This window comes from Hyperolius riggenbachi, chromosome 1 (assembly GCF_040937935.1).
Source record: "Hyperolius riggenbachi isolate aHypRig1 chromosome 1, aHypRig1.pri, whole genome shotgun sequence".
Lineage (NCBI taxonomy): Eukaryota > Metazoa > Chordata > Amphibia > Anura > Hyperoliidae > Hyperolius > Hyperolius riggenbachi.
The window spans coordinates 253584936-253605462 of NC_090646.1; the positions used below are offsets into that span (position 1 = coordinate 253584936).

At 46.6% G+C, this 20527-nt stretch overlaps 1 protein-coding gene across 1 annotated transcript in view; it reads left to right on the forward strand.

Annotated features, from left to right (window-relative positions):
• MTHFD2L (methylenetetrahydrofolate dehydrogenase (NADP+ dependent) 2 like) overlaps positions 1 to 20527 on the forward strand; it is a 160541-nt gene that overhangs the window by 124574 nt on the left and 15440 nt on the right. Inside the window, exons 6-7 of the mRNA XM_068271081.1 lie at positions 6333 to 6440; positions 7712 to 7804. Coding sequence (XP_068127182.1) covers positions 6333 to 6440; positions 7712 to 7804 — 201 coding nt within the window. The remainder of the gene's footprint in view (positions 1 to 6332; positions 6441 to 7711; positions 7805 to 20527) is intronic.

Genomic DNA, 20527 nt, shown 5'->3' on the forward strand with positions numbered 1-20527 from the left:
TGCTGCTTGGCTGACAGACCAGCAATCTTTCGAACTTTTCAAACTGCACCTCTTTCCCCATCATGACTCACATGATATCCATAATGAGGTAGTCACATAGGAGCTGAGATGGGGTGTCAGGTCTTCCTTGTAACCACACCTCTTTTCTAAGATTGCCACCTCTAGCTGAGCTCTCTCTCAATGACAGGAACATGTGTGTGAATTAGGAGGTAAGCTATTCTGTTACTAGCCCACATTGTATCACCAGCTGGCAGGTAGACCGCAACAAAGAGAGGCTTCTACATGAAAATAACAGTATTGTGTGAGTAATGGCATACTCTCCAATTCAGCTTTATTAGAAACCTGTGAGAGTAAACTAGGCCTTAAAGCGGACCCAAACCAAAATATTTTTAATTCAAAATATTTAGTTGAACCACTCTGACACATACAAAGATAAATACACACTCCTTCAAGCCTATGAGCATTTTAGTGCATGCTTTTCACCCTTCTCTTTTCATAACTAGAGTTATACAGGTGGCAGCCATTAGCAATTCCTCCTTTGCTGGACACTCCACCAGTTTGCCGGATTCTGTCCCGGCAGTATGAAAGGAAGGGAGGGGTTCCTCCAATAAATGTAAAATATTTTATATTTGTCATCATGCAACTGAAAAAAGGCTGCTATTTATTATTATAATTTAGAAAATAGATTTTATTTCTGAAATCTTGTATTTTTAATTTGGGTCCACTTTAAAAGGATGCCTTATTACGCGGATGTGCTGCTACTTCAACATAGTATGGACTTAGCCTTATACAAAGAAGCTGCCAAGGTAAACTTGGGGAGGGCCTGAGAGTCTGCAGGCAGCAACAGGTTCCTAACCCCGCAGATTTACCACCTAGTAATTTCTTATTTTGCTGTGTATTGGTCCTCTTTAGTGTGTCGAGGGTTGGATGGAATACATTTGGACATTTTGGGATACTTTCTATGACATACCGGTAATATTTTTATATTCTCAATATTTCCATTTTAATATTGATTTTAGTCTCTGTAGACCAAAAAATACAAGATCACAAAGTTACTTCAAAACAATCAAACCTATCTCTAAAATCCCGCTGACCCTGTATTTGGTGTGAAACTCACTAAGAGCATATTTCTACACCTTTTCTAGGTGCCTGTGATTTAAAAAGCTCTTGCTAATATAATGCTATGTGTGTGATCCCACTCAAGCGATGTGATTTTTTTAAAAAAATCACCCATAGAAATACATTAGCTAGAGCTTTTCAAATCCCGTGCTCTTAGAAAAGCGCTGCTAGTGGACCCCAGGACTTTGGGGGAATGGCAGTGAGAATGAGTTGTCTCACCATTGTGTGTATGTACAGTAATGTGTATAAAGTTAGAATGCAAAGTTATTTTACCTTGCTACAGGCCGGATTCACACTGTATATTGGAGTCAGCAGTGCAGTGCGGCAGCCACACTGCCGAAAACAGGCCATCGGGGAATTCCGTGTAACTATGTGGTATTCCCGTCTGGCATCTGTCCAAATAGGAAGTGACATGCATTTGAGGTCACTTCTTGTTTCACGTAAGAGAAAAGGTGCACGGAGCATATTATAAAAATATGCTTCCGCGCATGCATGGCGCAACGTCGCCGCACCGCCCCGCCAACATTTTTAAAATCCCTGTGTCGCCATAGACCTACAGGACTTCCAGTCTGCCGCACGTTGACGCAGATACGCACGGTAATGTCGTTTTGGAAGTGCATCAGGTTGAGCACTTCCGGCGCACCGCAGGTAATATGAAAGCACCAATAGATTTTCATTGCCCTGCAGTAGCAGTGCGGTAAACTGCCGCGATGCACCACACCAGTGTGAAAGGGTCCTCAGACTAATCATATTTACCTGCAGAAGTTGCTAAAATGTAATTTGTACAACTGTTTTTTTTTTCATAGTTACATAGTTATTTTGGTTGAAAAAAGACATACGTCCATCGAGTTCAACCAGGGGCGTATCTAGGTAATATAGAGCCTATGGCAAACAATGAAATTGCGCCCCCCAGGTCAGAGCCCCCTTCCCCTCTAAAAATAGTTTTTTTTCTCATGTACATGTATTATACAGTAGTTGCCTATAAACTTAAGCAGTATCCTGGCTTGGGATACTGCTGAAGTTCCTTTTTTGGAAATAGCTCTTATCTCCTCTCTGTCCTCTTTTCTTACACTAAGCCAAGTGTGCCCTCCATACATTAGTGAAGTAGCCACGTTCACTAGATAACAGAATTAATCTTATTTGAGGTCTGAGTGATGAGGAGGCATGGGGGCAGGCATGGCGCCCATGGTTCTGTGGCGCCCATGGCACATGCCATGCCTGCACCCCTCTAGATACGCCTCTGAGTTCAACCAGTACAAAGTACAACTCCAGCCCGTCCCCCACATACCCCTGTTGATCCAGAGGAAGGCGAAAAAACCCCCACAAGGCATGGTCCAATTAGCCCCAAAAGGGAAAAATTCCTTCCTGACTCCAGATGGCAATCAGATAAAATCCCTGGATCAACATCATTAGGCATAACCTAGTAATTGTAGCCATGGATGTCTTTCAACGCAAGGAAAGCATCTAAGCCCCCTTTAAATGCAGGTATAGAGTTTGCCATAACGACTTCCTGTGGCAATGCATTCCACATCTTAATCACTCTTACTGTAAAGAACCCTTTCCTAAATAAATGGCTAAAACGTTTTTCCTCCATGCGCAGATCATGTCCTCTAGTCCTTTGAGAAGGCCTAGGGACAAAAAGCTCATCCGCCAAGCTATTATATTGCCCTCTGATGTATTTATACATGTTAATTAGATCCCCTCTAAGGCGTCTTTTCCCTAGACTAAATAAACCCAGTTTATCTAACCTTTCTTGGTAAGCGAGACCTTCCATCCCACGTATCAATTTTTCATTTCCTTTTAACTATTATAAAACTGTTGAAGGGTTCAGAGAGGCCAGGTACGCCCTGAAATGGGAACTGTGTGTCGCAAATAGAGCCTACTCTGACAAACTGGGCTTCCGCCTTCAGTCCAACAACTCGAGGGAGGTATGGCAGGGCCTCAGAGCGGTCACTAACTTCAAACCCCCTCCACAACTGGTGACCCCGAGCACCCAACTGGCCGAGGAACTCAACGAGTTCTACTGTAGGTTCGAGCAACAGCCTAAGCAGCTCGGAGCCCCAGGGCCAATGATGAAGATAGCAGCTCCCTCCGCACAGAGAGATCAAGATATTGCTGCACCTGTCGCAGTCCAGGAAGAAGAAGTTCTCAGGCTACTTCGCAAGCTCAATCCCTGGAAAGCTTCAGGCCCGGATGGTGTTTCATCAAACTGCCTAAGAACCTGTGCGGATCAGTTGGCTCCGGTGCTCACCACTCTATTCAAAAGGTCACTAGCGGAAGGCTCAGTCGCCTCCTGTCTCAAGAGGTCCACAATCATACCAGTCCCCAAAAAGCCAGGCAGCACAAACCTCAACAATTTCAGACCCGTGGCTCTAACATCTACCATCATAAAGGTCCTAGAACGGCTAGTCCTTGCTCATCTCAAAAGCACCACCGACGCACTGTTAGGCCCTCTCCAATTCGCATACAGCGCGAACAGATCCATAGAGGACGCCATAAACATCAGCCTAGCATACATCATGGAGCACCTCGGTAGGCCTGACTCCTACGCCAGCATCCTGTTTCTGGACTTCAGCTCGGCCTTTAACATGATCTGCCCAGACACCCTGGTCGATAACTTGGCGCAGCTCGGTGTTGACCCCACGCTTTGCGCATGGGTCAAGATTTTCCTTACGGACAGGACACAACAGGTCAAGCTCAGCAACTGCTCCTCCAGCGTGAGGACGACCAATACAGGGGCACCTCAAGGATGTGTACTGCCCCCGCTTCTGTTCTCCATGTACACCAATAACTGCAGCTCCTCCTCGGACTCTGTCAAGGTCATCAAATTTGCCGACGACACAACGATCATCGGCCTCATCAGCAGCAATGGAGAGCGAGACTACCGCATGGAGATAAAAAGAATCTGCAATTGGTGCAAGGACAACAACCTTGTCCTCAACGCAACAAAGACTGATGAGCTGATTGTTGATTTCAGGAAAAACCCCTACTACTCCCCCTCCAGTCTACATAGGGGAGACCGAAGTCTCCAGAGAATCATTAGTCCGGTTCCTTGGCACAACCTTATCCACTGACCTTAGATGGGGGCAGAAGCAGGGCCGGTTTAAGCAACAATAGGGCCCCAAGGCAAAATAAACCTGGGGGGCCCCCTCAACATATACCACGGAACAAAAATCAGCATTTGGGGACCTTTTTTGCAGCTGGTATAGTCAGGGTGTGAAGTCCCAAATCGGTCGGAGCTCCACATTCTGGCTATCCCAGCCTGCATGGGGGACAAGGGGTTAAAAAGTTTCAGGAGGGGGGACCCCACATAATTTTTTTTAAAAAAAAATTCCCACACTCTAAACCTAAAAAAAAAATTGGGAAAATAGGAAAAAATGCCAGGGATCTTCATACAGCCATATTGCGGCTGTATAGCGATCCCTGGCCAAAGTGCTGCGGCTGCGTATAGACCCCCTGGAAACCCCGTCAGGAAATTTATTGCGCTTTCGTTTGATGCATGTAAAATTACACTACCGTTAGGTTAGCTACTAAAAGTGACATTTACCGCATTTAAAAGTATACTTTTTTCCTTTGAAACTTTAACCACTTCCGGATACCGGGTGGTTTTGCTGATCGGTGCTGCGTGGGCTCTCCAGCCCGCAGCACCGATCAGCTAGCAGCCAGGCTGATCAGACTTCCCCCCTTTTTTCCCCACTAGGGGGATGTCCTGCTGGGGGGGTCTGATCGCCGCCGGCTGCTTGCGCTTGCGGGGGGGGGGCTCTCTTCAAAGCCCCCCTCCGCAGCGCTTCCTGGCCGCCTTCCCCTTCCCTCCCTCTACCTCCCCCTGTGAGCGGCGCAGGACGGAATTCCGTCCTGCGCCGGATAGGATAGGCTTCAGCCTATCAGGTGCCGGCGGTCCCCGGCCAATCAGAGGCCGGGGATCGCCGATCTCCGCCACGGCGCTGCTGCGCAGCAGCGCCGTATACATGTAAACACCGGGGAAAATCTTCCCCGTGTGTTTACATTTACCCTGCGAGCCACGATCGGAGGCTCGCAGGGTGTTCACGGAGACACCCTCCGTGAACTGACATGGAACGGCCGCTCATACGAGCGGCCGTTTCCATGCAATCCACTTCAGGATTCAGGGGCGTAGTTAAGCGTACGCCGAATCCTGAAGTGGTTAAAATCGATTTTCTCAAAAACTATAAGGTCTTTTTGAAAAATTGTTTTTTCCTCATATTCCTAATGATCTCCTTAACCTATCCTGCAAATTTAGGGTTTCTAGAATTTAAGGGGGATTTGCTATTAACCATTAAAGTCGGCAGGTTTTTAAATGTGTATTTTTTTTCCTTTGAAACTTTAAAATCGATTTTCTCAAAAACTATACGGCCGATTTGAAAATGTTTTTTTCCTCTTGTAGCCACTGGGGGCCCCTACAAGCTCTGGGGCCCTGGGGCAGCTGCCTCCTTTGCCTCTATGGTAGCGCCAGCCTTGGGCAGAACACTATCAAAATTCAGAAGAAGGCACAGCAGAGGCTATTTTTCCTGCGCCAACTCAAAAAATGTTGTATGCCTCGAGAGCTGCTGACCAGCTTCTACACCGCCACCACAGAGTCTATACTTTGCTCCTCAGTCATCGGCTGGTGACAGATATAAACTGCAAAGAATCATTAGTGAGGCAGAAAGGATCATCGGATCGCCTCTGCCACCTCTAGATCTCCTCCACATGGCTAGGATGAGCAAAAGGGCCCCCAGGATCTCCTGTGACCCCTCCCACCCTGGCAGCCGCTTCTTTGAGCACCTCCCATCTGGCCGGCGCTTCCGAACTATTCGATCCAAAACCACCAGGCGCAGGAATTCTTTTTTCACCCAGGCAATTTTATTGCTTAACAACCCCTGACTCCTGACTGACTGTGGCGCTCACTGCCTTTTTGCTCTGCGCCTCACACACTACCGGATGCCATTGCATTGTTAATGTTGCTAGTATGTGTAACTATAGCTGTAAATGTGCTTTAAATGTACTGTATTGTTAATGTTGCCAGTATGTGTAATTTGGAGCTGTTTATGTAACACTGTTGTTGTGTACTTTGCCTAAAGCCATGTGTACCACAAGCAATTCTGAGTACGGCACCACCATACTTGGCGAATAAATCCTTCTTGAATCTTGAATCTTGAAGCATAACTTTAATAAAAATAGAAACATTTACCGTAATTTTTTGTTTGTTTCTTTAGGAATAGAAACATTTGGCAAAAATGTTGTGGTTGTGGGAAGATCAAAGAATGTTGGAATGCCTATTGCTATGCTGTTGCACTCAGATGGCAGACATGAACGACCAGGGGGTAAGTTAACTATTGATATTTGTTAAGTGGGTTTTAAGCTAAAATAGGAAGTCTTCATCTAAATATTTGTTACACTGCAGAAATTTAGAAAAACACAATAATAAAACAACTAAAAGAAATAAACATCTTCTTGAAAAACAGCTGCTCTGTGGAGTCTCTGGCTTTGACAAGACACAGAACATTCATTCATGTTGGAACCCATGCTGAATCCTTGTCTTTCTGTAGCCAGCCCAAGCAGTTAGCTTCCGGGTCAGGCTGGCATGAAGTTACCAGGAGCCATGCATGTGTCTCTGCATGGACAGCTCAGAGTGACTTTAGGGCCCATTAACACTTAAAATCGCAAACGCAAGTGATTTTACCGCGATTAGCGCAGTTAAAATCACTGTACACTTCTGCAATTCAGAGCGGAATTGATCGTGTCCGCACTGTACGCATTGCCACTTACGTGTCCCACCGCCAATCGGTCCCTCGATACATAGTCCAGAGGCCGCTACTGGCAGATAGGAGACAGTAGACAAGTTCTCCCTAGAAACGGAGAATTTTCATTGGTCTACCAAGAACCGAGAGTGCTCCCTGCTGCTGAGGGCAGAATGAGAGTGCTTCCTGATCTTCCTAACTCAGTGTGAGAATACCAAATCAGGAGAAAAGTTAATTGAATAGGAGTCATTGGGCTTGATTCACAAAGCGATGCAAACTGTTAGCACGATGGTTAAAAGCCCTTTATCACGCCTAAACTCAGTTTAGGTGTGATAAAAACAAACTCGCACGAAATGCCATTAAACCCTATGCAACTTTCTGCGCGCACTGCACTTTGCACGTGTAAACCTTTGCTTGCAAAACTTTGCGCGCAAGTTTTATTCCTGAAAACGGTGCTAACCTATTAGTGCAAATGTTATCACGCCTAAACTACTTTAGGCGTGCTAAGTAGGTTAGCACCGCTTTGTGAATCAAGCCCATAGTGTGAATGAAGAACAAAGGAACAAACAGCAGTATTACATTGTTAGATTTGTCTAGGAAATCAGAGATAATTTATAATACCATTGAGTGATTTTATGTATCACTGATGTATATTAATGTTTTTTACATTACAAAGATTCCATTTTTCTATTTATAAATTCATCTACTTTATCCTCAAAATCTCTTAGGAGATGTTAGCATGGTAATACTGTCAAAAATAATTCAAGGCAATTGCTATTTGTACTGTAATGTAAACTAAAATAAGATGAATACCTGATTATGGACGTATTTATATTTTCTTTATTGCTTTTTAGGTGATGCAACTGTGACAATTACACACAGATATACACCAAAGGATCTGCTGAAGAGCCACACTCAGCTAGCAGATATTATAATTGTGGCAGCAGGTAAATACTTCCTTGCTTCACATTGTTTTGAGTCGGGATGAAGCTACAACCATAGGGCTGCAAAGGAGCATCCCATTCTGTTCCTAACCAGACATTTTTAACTCCTCTCACCCACTGACTGTCGGGCATATTAATCAGAAGGGCTCAGAGAGGGGGTACAGGAAGCTGTGCTGTGTGGGGATCAGGGATGTCACTGGGTTCTCTCAGATACAGAGACTGGAAGGAAGCTGTGCTGTGTGGGGATTAGGGATGCCACTAGGTTCTCTCAGATACAGAGACTGGAAGGAAGCTGTGCTGTGTGGGGATTATGGATGTCACTGGGTTCTCTCAGATACAGAGACTGGAAGGAAGCTGTTCTGTGTGGGGATTAGGGATGCCACTGAGTTCTCTCACATACAGAGACTGGAAGGAAGCTGTGCTGTGTGGGGATTAGGGATGCCACTGAGTTCTCTCACATACAGAGACTGGAAGGAAGCTGTGCTGTGTAGGGATTAGGGATGCCACTGGGTTCTCTCAGATACAGAGACTGGAAGGAAGCTGTGCTGTGTAGGGATTAGGGATGCCACTGGGTTCTCTCAGATACAGAGACTGGAAGGAAGCTGTGCTGTGTAGGGATTAGGGATGTCACTGGGTTTTCTCAGATACAGAGACTGGAAGAAAGCTGTGCTGTGTGGGGATTAGGGATGTCACTGGGTTCTCTCAGATACAGAGACTGGAAGGAAGCTGTGCTGTGTGGGGATTAGGGATGCCACTGGGTTCTCTCAGATGCAGAGACCGGAAGGAAGCTGTGCTGTGTGGGGATTACGTTTAGGTCCATTAATATTTGGAGATACAATTTTTTTTTTCTAATTCTGGTTTTGTAAATTACCAAAATGAATTTTAAATGAATTAACTCAGATGCAGTTGAAGTGTAGACTTTCAGCTTTAATTCAGTGGGGTGAACAAAACTATTGCTTAAATATGAGGCAACTAAATGTTTTTCCAGAACTGTGCTACCTTTTTTCAGATGTTCTTTAGCAAGTGTTACCTGGCCTTTCTATTCTTGAGGCTTATGAGTGGCTTGCACCTTGCAGTGCACCCTCTGTATTTACTTTCATGTAGTCTTCTCTTTATGGTAGACTAGGATATTGATACACCTACCCTCTGGAGAGTGTTGTTCACTTGGTTGGCTGTTGTGAAGGGGTTTCTCTTTACCATGAAAATGATAATGCAATCATCCACCTCTGCTGTCTTCCGCAGACGTCCAAGTCTTTTTGCTTTGCTGAGTTCACCAGTGCTTTCTTTCTCAGGATGTACCAAACTGTAGATTTTGCCACTCATAAAATATTGTAGCAAGTTCTTGGATGGGTTTTTTTTTCTGTCTTCGCAGCTTAAGGATTGCTTCTTTCACCTGCATGGAAAACTCCTTTGACTGAATGTTGTCTGTTCAGAGCAAAATCTTCTACATGCAAGCACCACACCTCAAATCAACTCCTTGCCCTTTATCTGCTTAATTGATAATGACACAACAGGCTTGCCCAATGCCCACACCTGCCCATGAAATAGCCTTACAGTCAATAGTCCAATTACTTTTGAGCCCTGAAATGAAGGGGTTGTGTTAAAAAAATGCTTTAGTTACCTCACCATTTAATGCAAAATTTTTTTTCACCCCACTGAATTAAAGCTGAAAGTCTGCACTTCAACTGCATTTGAGTTGATTCATACAAGTTCATTGTGTTAATGTACAGAATCAAAATTAGAAACAAGTTGTCTCTGTCTAAATATATATAGACCTAACTGTAAAAGAATAGGGGGCTGTAAGCAACTCTGAGCAACTCTGCCTGCAGTCAGGACTTTTTCTGGGCATAGGCTATCCAGACAAAGTCCCGAAGGACCCTGAAATGTACAGGATTCGATAATAAGCACTCTTAGACATGGACATTGAAGTACTATTGCCACCACTTCCTATTTTTACATAGTTACATTGTTATTTGGAGTGAAAAAAGGCATACGCCAATCAATTTCAACCACAAAATATGGTGCAAACTAGCCTGCACCCTCACATATCTCAGTTGTGTTGTAACCACCATCAGTAACTGAAAGTTTTTTATGGAAATTTGTTCAGTGTTTATACTGTATGTTGTTTATAGAAGTCATTTGGAATGCGGAAAAAAAATGATGACCGGATGGTTGAGTAAATGAAGCGTATATTTAACTACTTGCCAGTTGGTGTGAGCAGTGCGGCAGCCCCAGGACTGCTCCACACTGATTGGCGTGAACGGCATCCCAAGCTTGAAAGGCGGAGCTCCGGCTCCACCTTCAGTCTCCCAGCGCCGCTCGCCCCTCTGGAGACTGTTAGACGGCGAAACTGCCATCTAATTACTTTGTACAGTGCTGCGATCTGCAGTAGTGCTGTACTGGGGACAGCCGTGTGGCTGTCCCCTGGCAGGTGAAATAGTGATCGGCTGTCATAGGCTGAAGCCTATGACGGCTGATCATGCTGATTGGCTGGCGGGGGGAGGGAGAGATAGAAAATAAATCTTAAATTTTTTTACATTTTATTCAAAATTTAATAAACTAAATATTTACAAAAAAAACAAACACCTGTGGGGCGATCAGACCCCACCAACAGAGAGCTCTGTTGGTGGGGAGAAAAGGGGGGGAAATCACTCGTGTGCTGAGTTGTTCGGCCCTGCAGCTTGGCCTTAAAGCTGCAGTGGCCATTTTAGTAATAAATGTCCTGGTCACTAGGGGGTTAACACCGCAGTCCTCAAGTGGTGAAGGGGAGCAAACCACATCTGATATACTGCATTTATCTATAATTTGATTACCATCTAAGACTTTCCTGTACATATTATTTGCTTTTCATTTATTTTCATTTAATATATGTAGTTGGGTTAAAAAAAGACATCCGTCTATCGAGTTCAGCTAGAGCTTTACCTCGTGTAACATGAACATTCAGACGTGTGTTAAAGTGTAGAGAAACCGAGAGCCCAATATAGTGTAGTATGTTAAGCATAAATGAAGTAAAGGTTATCGTGAGAAAATTATACTCACAAACGTGGGTTACCACAAAGGCAACCACTGTATAGGCAGGTGAGGAGATTAGACCTGTCCTCACTCAGGGATAAGAAGTCGCTCTCTGTAGATGCGAAAGGGGGTAGATCACCCCTCCACCAGGGGTGGACACGGTATAGCAGTAGGAGAACAGAGGCGCCAGCAGGATAAAAGCGGATAAAAACTTTAAAATTTGCTGGGAGGAAGCGGTGGACTTATCTCCATAAAGCAGACACGAAAGACTGTCTGAATAGTAGCAATCAAAGTTTTTATCCGCTTTTATCCTGCTGGCGCCTCTGTTCTCCTACTGCTATTCAGACGTGTGTACTGTACCAAGCATACAAATAACGAAGCTATGTTCCTTGTTATTTTATAGATACAATTGTTTATCTCATCAGTTTACTTTCACCCCAGGTTCACAAGTGTAAGGGTGCATACGCATGTCCAACATGATCCCCTTGGGTGATATCGCTGGGCTGGGCTGCACACATGTGTGTCAGCTGTGTAGCAGATGATGCGCTGTGTGGCTATGCAGGGGGGGGGGATGCGGAACGACAACAGTGACGACAAGTGGCGCATGCGTGATGTCACGCAGCGGACATGGGAGCGGCGCGGCACAATAAAAGCTGCCGAGACTTTCTTACCTACAGTATCCTGTGTTCTCCAGCCTATTATTGATATTATTACTATTGATCTGTAAAGCTGTATCGTCTTCTGTAGTAATGTACAACATACGGTAAATCCAAGACAGAGTGCATTTGAAAAACATAAGAATGACAATCCAAATGTTCTACAATACAAAGGCGGCAGTTCAAAACACAATGGGGAGGGGACCTTGTCCTTGCATGCTCACAATCTAAGGAATCATAATCCTGATAGAGCAAGGTCCTCTTCTGTGTTGTTTGATTTGTAGTCTACGCTCTTTGCCAATTTATTTTGCAGTGCTGTATAAATTAGACTTTCGGTTTCATGACTAAGCAGCATTTAAGTTAAATGATGCCCATAAATGTATTTAATAACATTTATTATGAACACTAATACCCACAATATATTGGTTGTCAGGGTTTGTATGTATGTGTTTTGACTTGTGGAATGTACCAGGTATTTGAAAACAGGAGTGTTTTATATGTTTTTATTTGTCTTTTCATTTAATTTTCTTCATTTTATCTTTATATAATTTTGCTTTACACTGTATTTTGGTGAACAGAGAGTGGATATACCCAGGGCCGTGCAGAGGGTCCTTAAGTGGGGGGTGCTCAAATTTAAAAAAGGGGCCTGACAATGCCTTCCCCCGTATGCCCCCCCTCCTCATTTCTGGCTAGGGGGGTATTGATTGTCATACTGCTGAATGCAGATGCTGGGTGCCATGTGGGTTCTGGGTGTGAGTACAGAGTGTCATGTGGGTTCTGGCTATGGTTGGGTATCGAGTGTCATGCGGGTGTTGATTGCAAGTACTTAGTGCAGGGCCGGATTTACCATAAGGCACTATAGGCACGTGCCTACAGGCGCCTGATTGGTCAAAGGCGGCATTTCTTTGATGTCCCCTTTAAATTTAAAATAGTGAATACTCAATAGCGGCCGCTTGTGTACTTATTTACATGATAATACAGCGGGCGGCCGCCGTCGCAACTACAGTGAGGTGTGAGGGGCGGGCCGCGGGCGGGTAGTGATGATACACAGTACACACACATTCATTCATTACGCCGCTCTCCCCGCCCACCGGCTGGGAGTTTGAGGAACAACGTGGGCGGCCAAGGTGAGGCGGGCGGGCAAAGCATCACTGGCAGCAAGTTGCACAGCACATCGAAATTAGCCTGCCCTGCCAGCCCCAGAGCCCTGAAGGAGGGGGAGAATCGGGAGAAGAGGAGGTGGAGGACGAATCAAGCGGCAGAGCTGAGCCCCGCACTAGAGCACTGCCTTCTCCATTCCTCCACGAAGCTGACTGTGACAGCTTAGCTGTGCGTCACACATGGACGGCTGTGGCGCGGAATTTGATCCTTCAGAGGAGTGAGGATCACTGCATCACATCCTGAGCACAGGGAGCCCAAGCAGGAGGGGGAGAGCAGAAACCCGGGCGGGCACTCAGCTGTGCACAGTGAGCAGCCTGTCACACGCTGTGAACAGAAACTGAAGCCTGCCAGCCTGAAAGAGACACGGAGAGGATGCAGCATAGTCAGAAGCAGCAGTGTGCACACAGAGACAGCCAGACAGCTGCCAGTCCAGAGCAATGACAGTGGGGGAGTAGGTAATGTACCATGTATGGCCTCTTGTCTTTTGCCATTACTCACTCTCTATCTCTTTTTTTTACTAGTATACTCCAACTCTCTGTCAATCTTGGTGCCTACCCTCTGTGTGTCCTCCACTGCCCACCATCTGTGTGTCCCTCGCATGCGCACTTCATGTGCTTTTTCAGCATGCCCACCCCATGTGCGTCCTCTGCATGCCCACCCCATGTGCGTCCTCTGCATGCCCAACCCATGTGCGTCCTCTGCATGCCCACCCCATGTGCGTTCCTCACATGCCCAACACGTGTGTCCACCCTCTGTGTGTCCTCTGAATGCCCACCCCCTGTGCGTCCTGCACGTTCCCACACCTGAGAGTCTCTCAAGTGCCCATCCCCTCTGCGTCCCTGCATGCCCATCCATACACTTTTTGTATGTGTCCCCCCATGCTCACCCTCTGTGCATCCCCTTCATGCTCATCCTCTTTGCATCCTCTGCTTGCCCACTCTGTGCATCCCCACTCCTGTTTTATCCCCCTTGTGCCCACCATGTAGTTCCTACCGTAGTTAGTCTACTGTCCTAGCTCATTTTTTATTATGAATTATATATGAAGCATTAAAATCTTCTACAGCACTTTACAGAATACATGTTACTGACTGGCCTTAGAGCCACTTACAGTCTAACCCTACCAAAGTAGTCATAGAAGTCCTACCATATTATTATTATGTATTTATATAGCACTGACATCCTCTGCAGCACATTACAGAGTACATAGTCATGTCACTGACTGTCCTCAGAGGAGCTCACAATCTAATCCTACCATAGTCATAGTCTAATGTCCTACCATATTATTATTATGTATTTATATAGCACTGACATCTTCTGCAGCACTGTACAGAGTACATAGTCATGTCACTGACTGTCCTCAGAGGAGCTCACAACCTAATCCTACCATAGTCAGTCTAATGTCCTACCATATTATTATTATGCCTTTATATAGCCCTGACATCTTCTGCAGCACTGTACAGAGTACATAGTCATGTCACTGACTGTCCTCAGAGGAGCTCACAACCTAATCCTACCATACTCATAGTCTAATGTCCTACCATATTATTATTATGTACTTATATAGCACTGACATCTTCTGCAGCACTGTACAGAGTACATAGTCATGTCACTGACTGTCCTCAGAGCTCAAAATCTAATCCTACCATAGTCATAGTCTAATGTCCTACCATATAAGGGTTGTTTATAGCATGAGAATTTTGTTTCATAAGAATTGGGGGGGGTTGTTGTACTGAGGGGCGGAGTTCAGGGCGCCAGATCTTCTGTGCCTATAGGCTCCTCAGCTGTAAATCCGGCCCTGACTTAGTGCCATGTAAGATCTGGGTGCATGTACTGGATGTCATGTGGGTGCTGGGTGCGGGTACCGGGTGTGACATGGGTGTGAATACTTGGCGCCATGCCTGTACTGGGTGCTGGCTATGGGTGGGCTTTGGGCATCACATGGGTGCGGTTACGGGTTAAGTGGATACTTGGTGCAGATAGTGGGTGCCATGTGGAAGCTGTGTGCAGGTGTGAGTGCCGGGTGCAATTTTAGGCCTGGGTGCAGATACTTGGTGTCATGTGAGTGTGAGTACTGAGTGCCAGCTATGAGGGGAAGGGGTGGCTGATGGGAAAAGTAGAGGTCAGTGTGGGTGCTGCAGAGGATCCTCAAGGGTGTGGTGCTCAAATTTGAAATTGATAAAGCGTGCTAAATTGTGTATGTAATACCCCCTCTCCATAAAGCATAAGGCAGTCTTATCCCCCCCCCCCCCACACACACACACACACCTTTATAGCAGTATCAGGCAGACTGTGTGTCTCCTTCCAACTCTTTTGGTGCTACCACCCTCAAATCAGCAGTGATAGGTGCCCACTGTTAGTGGGTTAGAGTGGGCACAGTGGAGCCCACTGTAGAGGCACAAACTCGCCTTTCATTACTGGGACCTCTGTCCCTCTTGATCAGCACCCAAGCCTCTTTTCAGGCAAAGAAGTGGTTACCAATATGCAGTGGTTGCTAAGCATTAGTAGATGCAAAACTGCAGTAAGTGCCAAAGTGCAGTGGGTGCCCAGATGCAGTGGATGGTAAGACGCAAAGGTTCACTTTGTGGTAAGTTGCAGTGGGTGCTGAGATGCCAACGTAAAGTCTGTGTCAAACTGCTTTGGGTACCAAGGTCCAGTTAGTATTGGGTGTTTATTTGCAGTGGGTGCTATGCAGTATTGGGTGCTGAATGAGTAGCAGATGGTGATAATGGGTGCCATGTAAGTGCTAATTGGTACAGGGAGCCATGTGAGTGTTGGACATGAGTGAGTAGGGAGTGCCATGTGTGGTCTGGATGTGTGCCATGGGAGAGTACTGTGTCTCATATGGGTTCGGACCAAGGATGGGTACTGGGTGCTATTTGGGTGCTGGCCATGGACGGGTACTAGGTGCATATAATGACTTTGGAACTTGGTGACGTGTGTGAGTACTGTGCCATGTGGGTGTTGATTATGGGGGTATGTGGGTCTTAGGTGCAAATACTAAGTGCCAAGTGGGTACTGGGAGTGAGTACATGGTGACATATGGGTGATGGGTGCTGGCTAGTGGGATATTAGTTGTCATGTGGGTGCTAAAGGCAGATGCTGGGTGCCATGTGGGTTCTGGGTGCTAGCACAGGGTGTCATGTGGATTCTGGCTGTATGGGTGTGTATCAACCATCATGTAAGTGTTGATTGCAGGTACTCAGTCCCTTTTGAGTTCTGGGTGCAAGTACTGGATGTCATATGTGAGTGCTTGGAGTGGGTGCTGGGCACCAAGTGGAGGCTTAGTGCAACTGGAACTACTGCAGATGAAACATGTGGGTGTTGGGTGCAGGTACTGGGTATCACATAGGTGAAAATACTTGGTGCCATGCCTGCACTGGGTGCTAGCTCTGGGTGGGTGTTGTGTGTCACATGGGTTCTGAGTGCAGGTACATCGGGTGCTAGTACTGGTTATGTAAGTGGGGAGGTCGATGTCAGTGTGGTTGATGTGGGAAGGGTAGGTCACTGTGGATGCTGGGGGGAGAAGGAACTTTGGGTGCTGTGGAAAGTAGAGGTCAGTATGGGTGCTGGTGGAAAGGGAGGTCACTGTGGGTCCTTTGGGGGAGATCACTGTGGGTCTCGGGAGGTAGAGGTCATTGTGGATGCAGGGGGTGGGAGGTGACTATGGGTGCTGCTATGAATGGCATAGTTGCTGCTAAAGGAGGTAGAGGTCAGTGTGGGTGCTGGGGGAAGGGTAGGCCACTGTGGGTGCTGGGAGAAGTCAGTGTGGTTACTGGAGGAAGGAGTGGATGCTGGGTGTTGGGAGAAGACACTGTGGGCGCTGGCAATGGGAGAGGTCACTGTAGGTGCTGCTTTTGGGATGGGAGGTCCCTGTAGGTGCTGCAGGGGACAAGAGGGTAGCCACTGGGGGAGGGAAAAATCACTGTGGGTGCTGGGGGAGGGATAGGTCAGTGTGGGTGCTGGGGTAGGCAGGATCACTGCTAGAGCTGGGGAGGGAGAGGTCACTGTGGGTGGTAGGTGGAGGGAGAGGTCGCTGTGGGTGCTGGGGGAGGGAGAGGTCACTATGGGTCCTAGGTGGAGGGAGAGATCACTGTGGGTGCTAGGTGGAGGGAGAGGTCACTGTGGGTGCTGGGGGAGGGAAAGGTCACTGTGGGTGCTGGGGGAGGGAGAAGTCACTGTGGGTGCTGGGGAGGGAGAGGTCACTATGGGTCCCTGGTGGAGGGAGAGGTCACTGTGGGTGCTAGGTGGAGGGAGAGGTCACTGTGGGTGCTGGGGAAGAGAGAGGTCACTGTGGGTGCTAGGTGGAGGGAGAACTCTCTGTGGGTGCTAGGTGGAGGGAGAGGTCACTGTGGGTGCTAGGTGGAGGGAGAGGTCACTGTGGGTGCTGGGGGAGGGAGAGGTCACTGTGGGTAGTGGGTAGGGAGAGGTCAGTATGGGTCCTAGGTGGAGGGAGAGGTCACTGTGAGTGCTAGGGGAGGGAGTGGTCACTGTGGGTCTTAGGTGGAGGGAGAGGTCAGTATGCCACACTAGGATTCCTGTCTGGGCCTCTTCACTTGAAAGTGTCGCAGGGGGCGGAGCATCCCGCGGGTGGGCGGGGCTTATCGTGATCGGGGCGGAGCTTATTTTGCGTGCGAGAGGGGCCTTTTTTGAAAATTTTAAACAGGGGGGTGCCTGGGCACCCAGAGCACCCCCCTGTGCACGTGCCTGGATATACCCTTGTTTATGAGTGTACACATTTACAGATCAACGTGATCATAATATTCTAAGACAATCAACTTCTTTCCCCTTCAGATGCCATTTATCCATTCCACACCTGAGTGTGATGTGCTCAGTCAATAAGGGCAATGGGGTCATTCTCCCTGTCTCTCTCCACTCACCCATGCTACTTTACCTCCTTTTAATCCGGTCTTCCAATCCCCAATTATGTTGTTGTCGTTGTGAGGGCATTTGCCCCTGCATTGAACCCTTCTAATCTAACAGAGGCTACCAAATCATATCCATCATAAAACTACAAAATGGAAGCTCATGTATAATAAAGGCATGCTTAACGCTGGGTACACACTATGAGATTTTATGGTCGATTTACTGTCAGATCGATTATTTGTCAGTGTTGGCATGTGAAAAGGTTACCGCAATTAGCATTGTTCAGTTTTCTTTCACCATAAATTCTCCTTGTTTTCTAGTTGTTTCATAAGTTTATAACCCTTTTGTATACGTTTTTCGAATAAGATGTCTGCTTGTTAAGAAGGTCATATGTAGATGACTGTCATGTGAAGAATGCAAAGCTTTATTGCTTCCTTTGACCTTCAAATGTTGTATATATATTTGAAAGGCTAACATTCTTGTGTACTTGGATTTTCCATTGGGAAATAAGACATACATTACATGGAAAATAAAGTATATATACTAGCTGACAGATACATTGCTAAGGCAATATTATACAGTATGTACAATAGTAACATGTATATAAAGGGCTGATTGAGATGGTCGTCTGAACCAGCAGCGCATGTGTAGCTCAAATATTTTTCTGCTAGCGAGCAGAGAAGCATCTGGTTACCTTCAGCGGTAAATCTTAGGAGGGATGTTGACCCACCTCTCCAAGTCACTAAGGTTTTGAGGCTGGTGTTTGGCAATTTGAACCTTCAGCTCCCTCTACATATTTTTGATTGGATTAAGGTCATGTGTACTGCAGCTCAGTAGCCCCTCCCCCCAGCCCGCTTGACCAGCGATGGCTGAGAGCTGTGTTCTCCCCACTCCCATGCCATCAGCTCTAAGCCCCTCCCCCACATAGCAACATAGCGTACTGCTAGCCAAAAGGTTGCCAAGACATCTGAAAAGTGTCGGCCCTGCAATGTTGCCCAAGTGATTGGATCCCGATTTCCACCAGGCGACATTAATTGCCTTATGATAATCTTGCTTCAGCTGATTCTCTACTCCTATCTACTATCTACTCCTCAGTTGTCATTAGAGGTGGCAAATAATTCCAGCTTTTATGCAGATTTAAATACAAGTTGCACGGAGATTGAAATTGAGCCAACCAAAGGCACTACATGCTGATTTTGATTGGCCCAGTTCCAAGCGGCAATTCATTTGCATTATGTTTCATACATGGGGGAATTATTACCATCTCTTTGCTGTCATCAGTGCAAACTGAAAGGTCATGTCTTGTAAGTGGCATAGATTGTAGCATTCGTGTGGGACTTGATTTTTGATTTAGATTATAGGAAATATTCTTTATTGTAGTTGATATCCGAAATAGCCTTCAAAGCTCCCAATGGAGACGATTACGGTACACACCTGATAATATCTTGGGAACTACTGTTACAATAATCTCCTTTCTTAAATATGACGTTATTACATTAATATTCCTGTCCTCTGTTCTTATTCAATAGGTAAGGCACTTCCTATAGGTTAATTTACTGTAACAAGCTTTAGTTCACAGAGCAGGGAAAGCAGTTCCCAGGATCTGCCCATGCCGTGAGTCAGTTGAACTTGATATGTGGGTTTTCTAGCGAAACCAAATTTGCTTTTGCATCTATTTTTTCATTTGTGCCAAATATAATGAGAAACCTTTCCCAAGCCAGTCCAATTACTTAATAAAGAGGAAATCAAATTTGTTCTTTCACGTCAACAGTGGCCCATGGAACTTATAATTAGTTCAAAAACAGTACCTTGGAGCTGTCATTCAATATAATTTAGGAGTCTAGCAATAGACTATTAACTAATGACTAGTAAATCGTTGACCAGGCATCTCATGCTTGCAAGTCACAATAACTCTTTTGCTGTTAAAGTACTAAGTTTTGAACAATATTCTTTTTATATTGTTTGATTTCTGGTGCTATGACATATATCACAGCACCTTCCTCCTCCCCTCCAGCTCCCCCTCTGTCCTCCGCTCTACTTAGTCTTTGATTATGGGCAGGGAGGAAGTTTCAGTTCTTCCTCCTCTCTGCCCGTCCTTAGTTCCGCCCCCTGCACTTATAGCTTATAGTTCCTCATATGTTTACTGCACACAGTGCACATGGGGACTACGCTGTGTGCGGGGCTTGTGGTAATTGAGGTCAGAATGATATTGTACTAATATACAGGGCCGTCCCATCTATGACGCCAGGTGAGGCATCTTCCTCAGGCAGTGGAAGTCTGGGAGCGGTGCCAGGCAGGACCAGGAAGTGGGCCTGGCCTGCCGCCACCCTGCTTGCAGCCACCCGCCTGTCTGTGGGGGGCCCACCATGAGCTGCAGGGGTAGCAGCCAGGAATGGGGGGCAGTGGGCACAATGGTGGGGAGGGGGGGTCGGACCTCCCCTTCCTCACCTGGGTCCCCCGGCCCGCGCCCCCCTCCAGCATTTAGCGCTGTGTAAGTGTCAGGCTGTGGGCAGTGAAGCAATGACTCACCCCCTTCTGTGCTCCAGTGCTGCGTTCCACCACTCGTCACTTCCTGCAATGCCACCCACTGTACTTGCGGAAGTATAGTGCGTGGCATTGAGGAAGTGATAAGCAGTGGAACACAGCACTGGAACACGGAAGGACGTAAGTCATTGCTTCCCCGCCCGCTGCCTGACACACTTAAACAGCGCTAATAGCTGAGGAGGAGCACGGACCAGGGGGACTCAGGTGAGGGAGTGGGGTCCAAATGTGCCCAGTTCCAGTGTGCCCCCCCTTCCTGGTTGCTACCCCCTCCAGGCTACCTATACTGGGGGCAATTATACTACTTATACTGGGGAAATTATACTATCTATACGGGGACAACTATACTACCTGTACTGTGGCAAATATAATAGTTACCTATACGGGGGGCAATTATACTACCTATATGGGGGGGCAATTATACTGCCTATACGGGGGGGGGGAAATTATACTACCTATGCAGGGGGGGCAACAACTATACTTCTTGTACTGG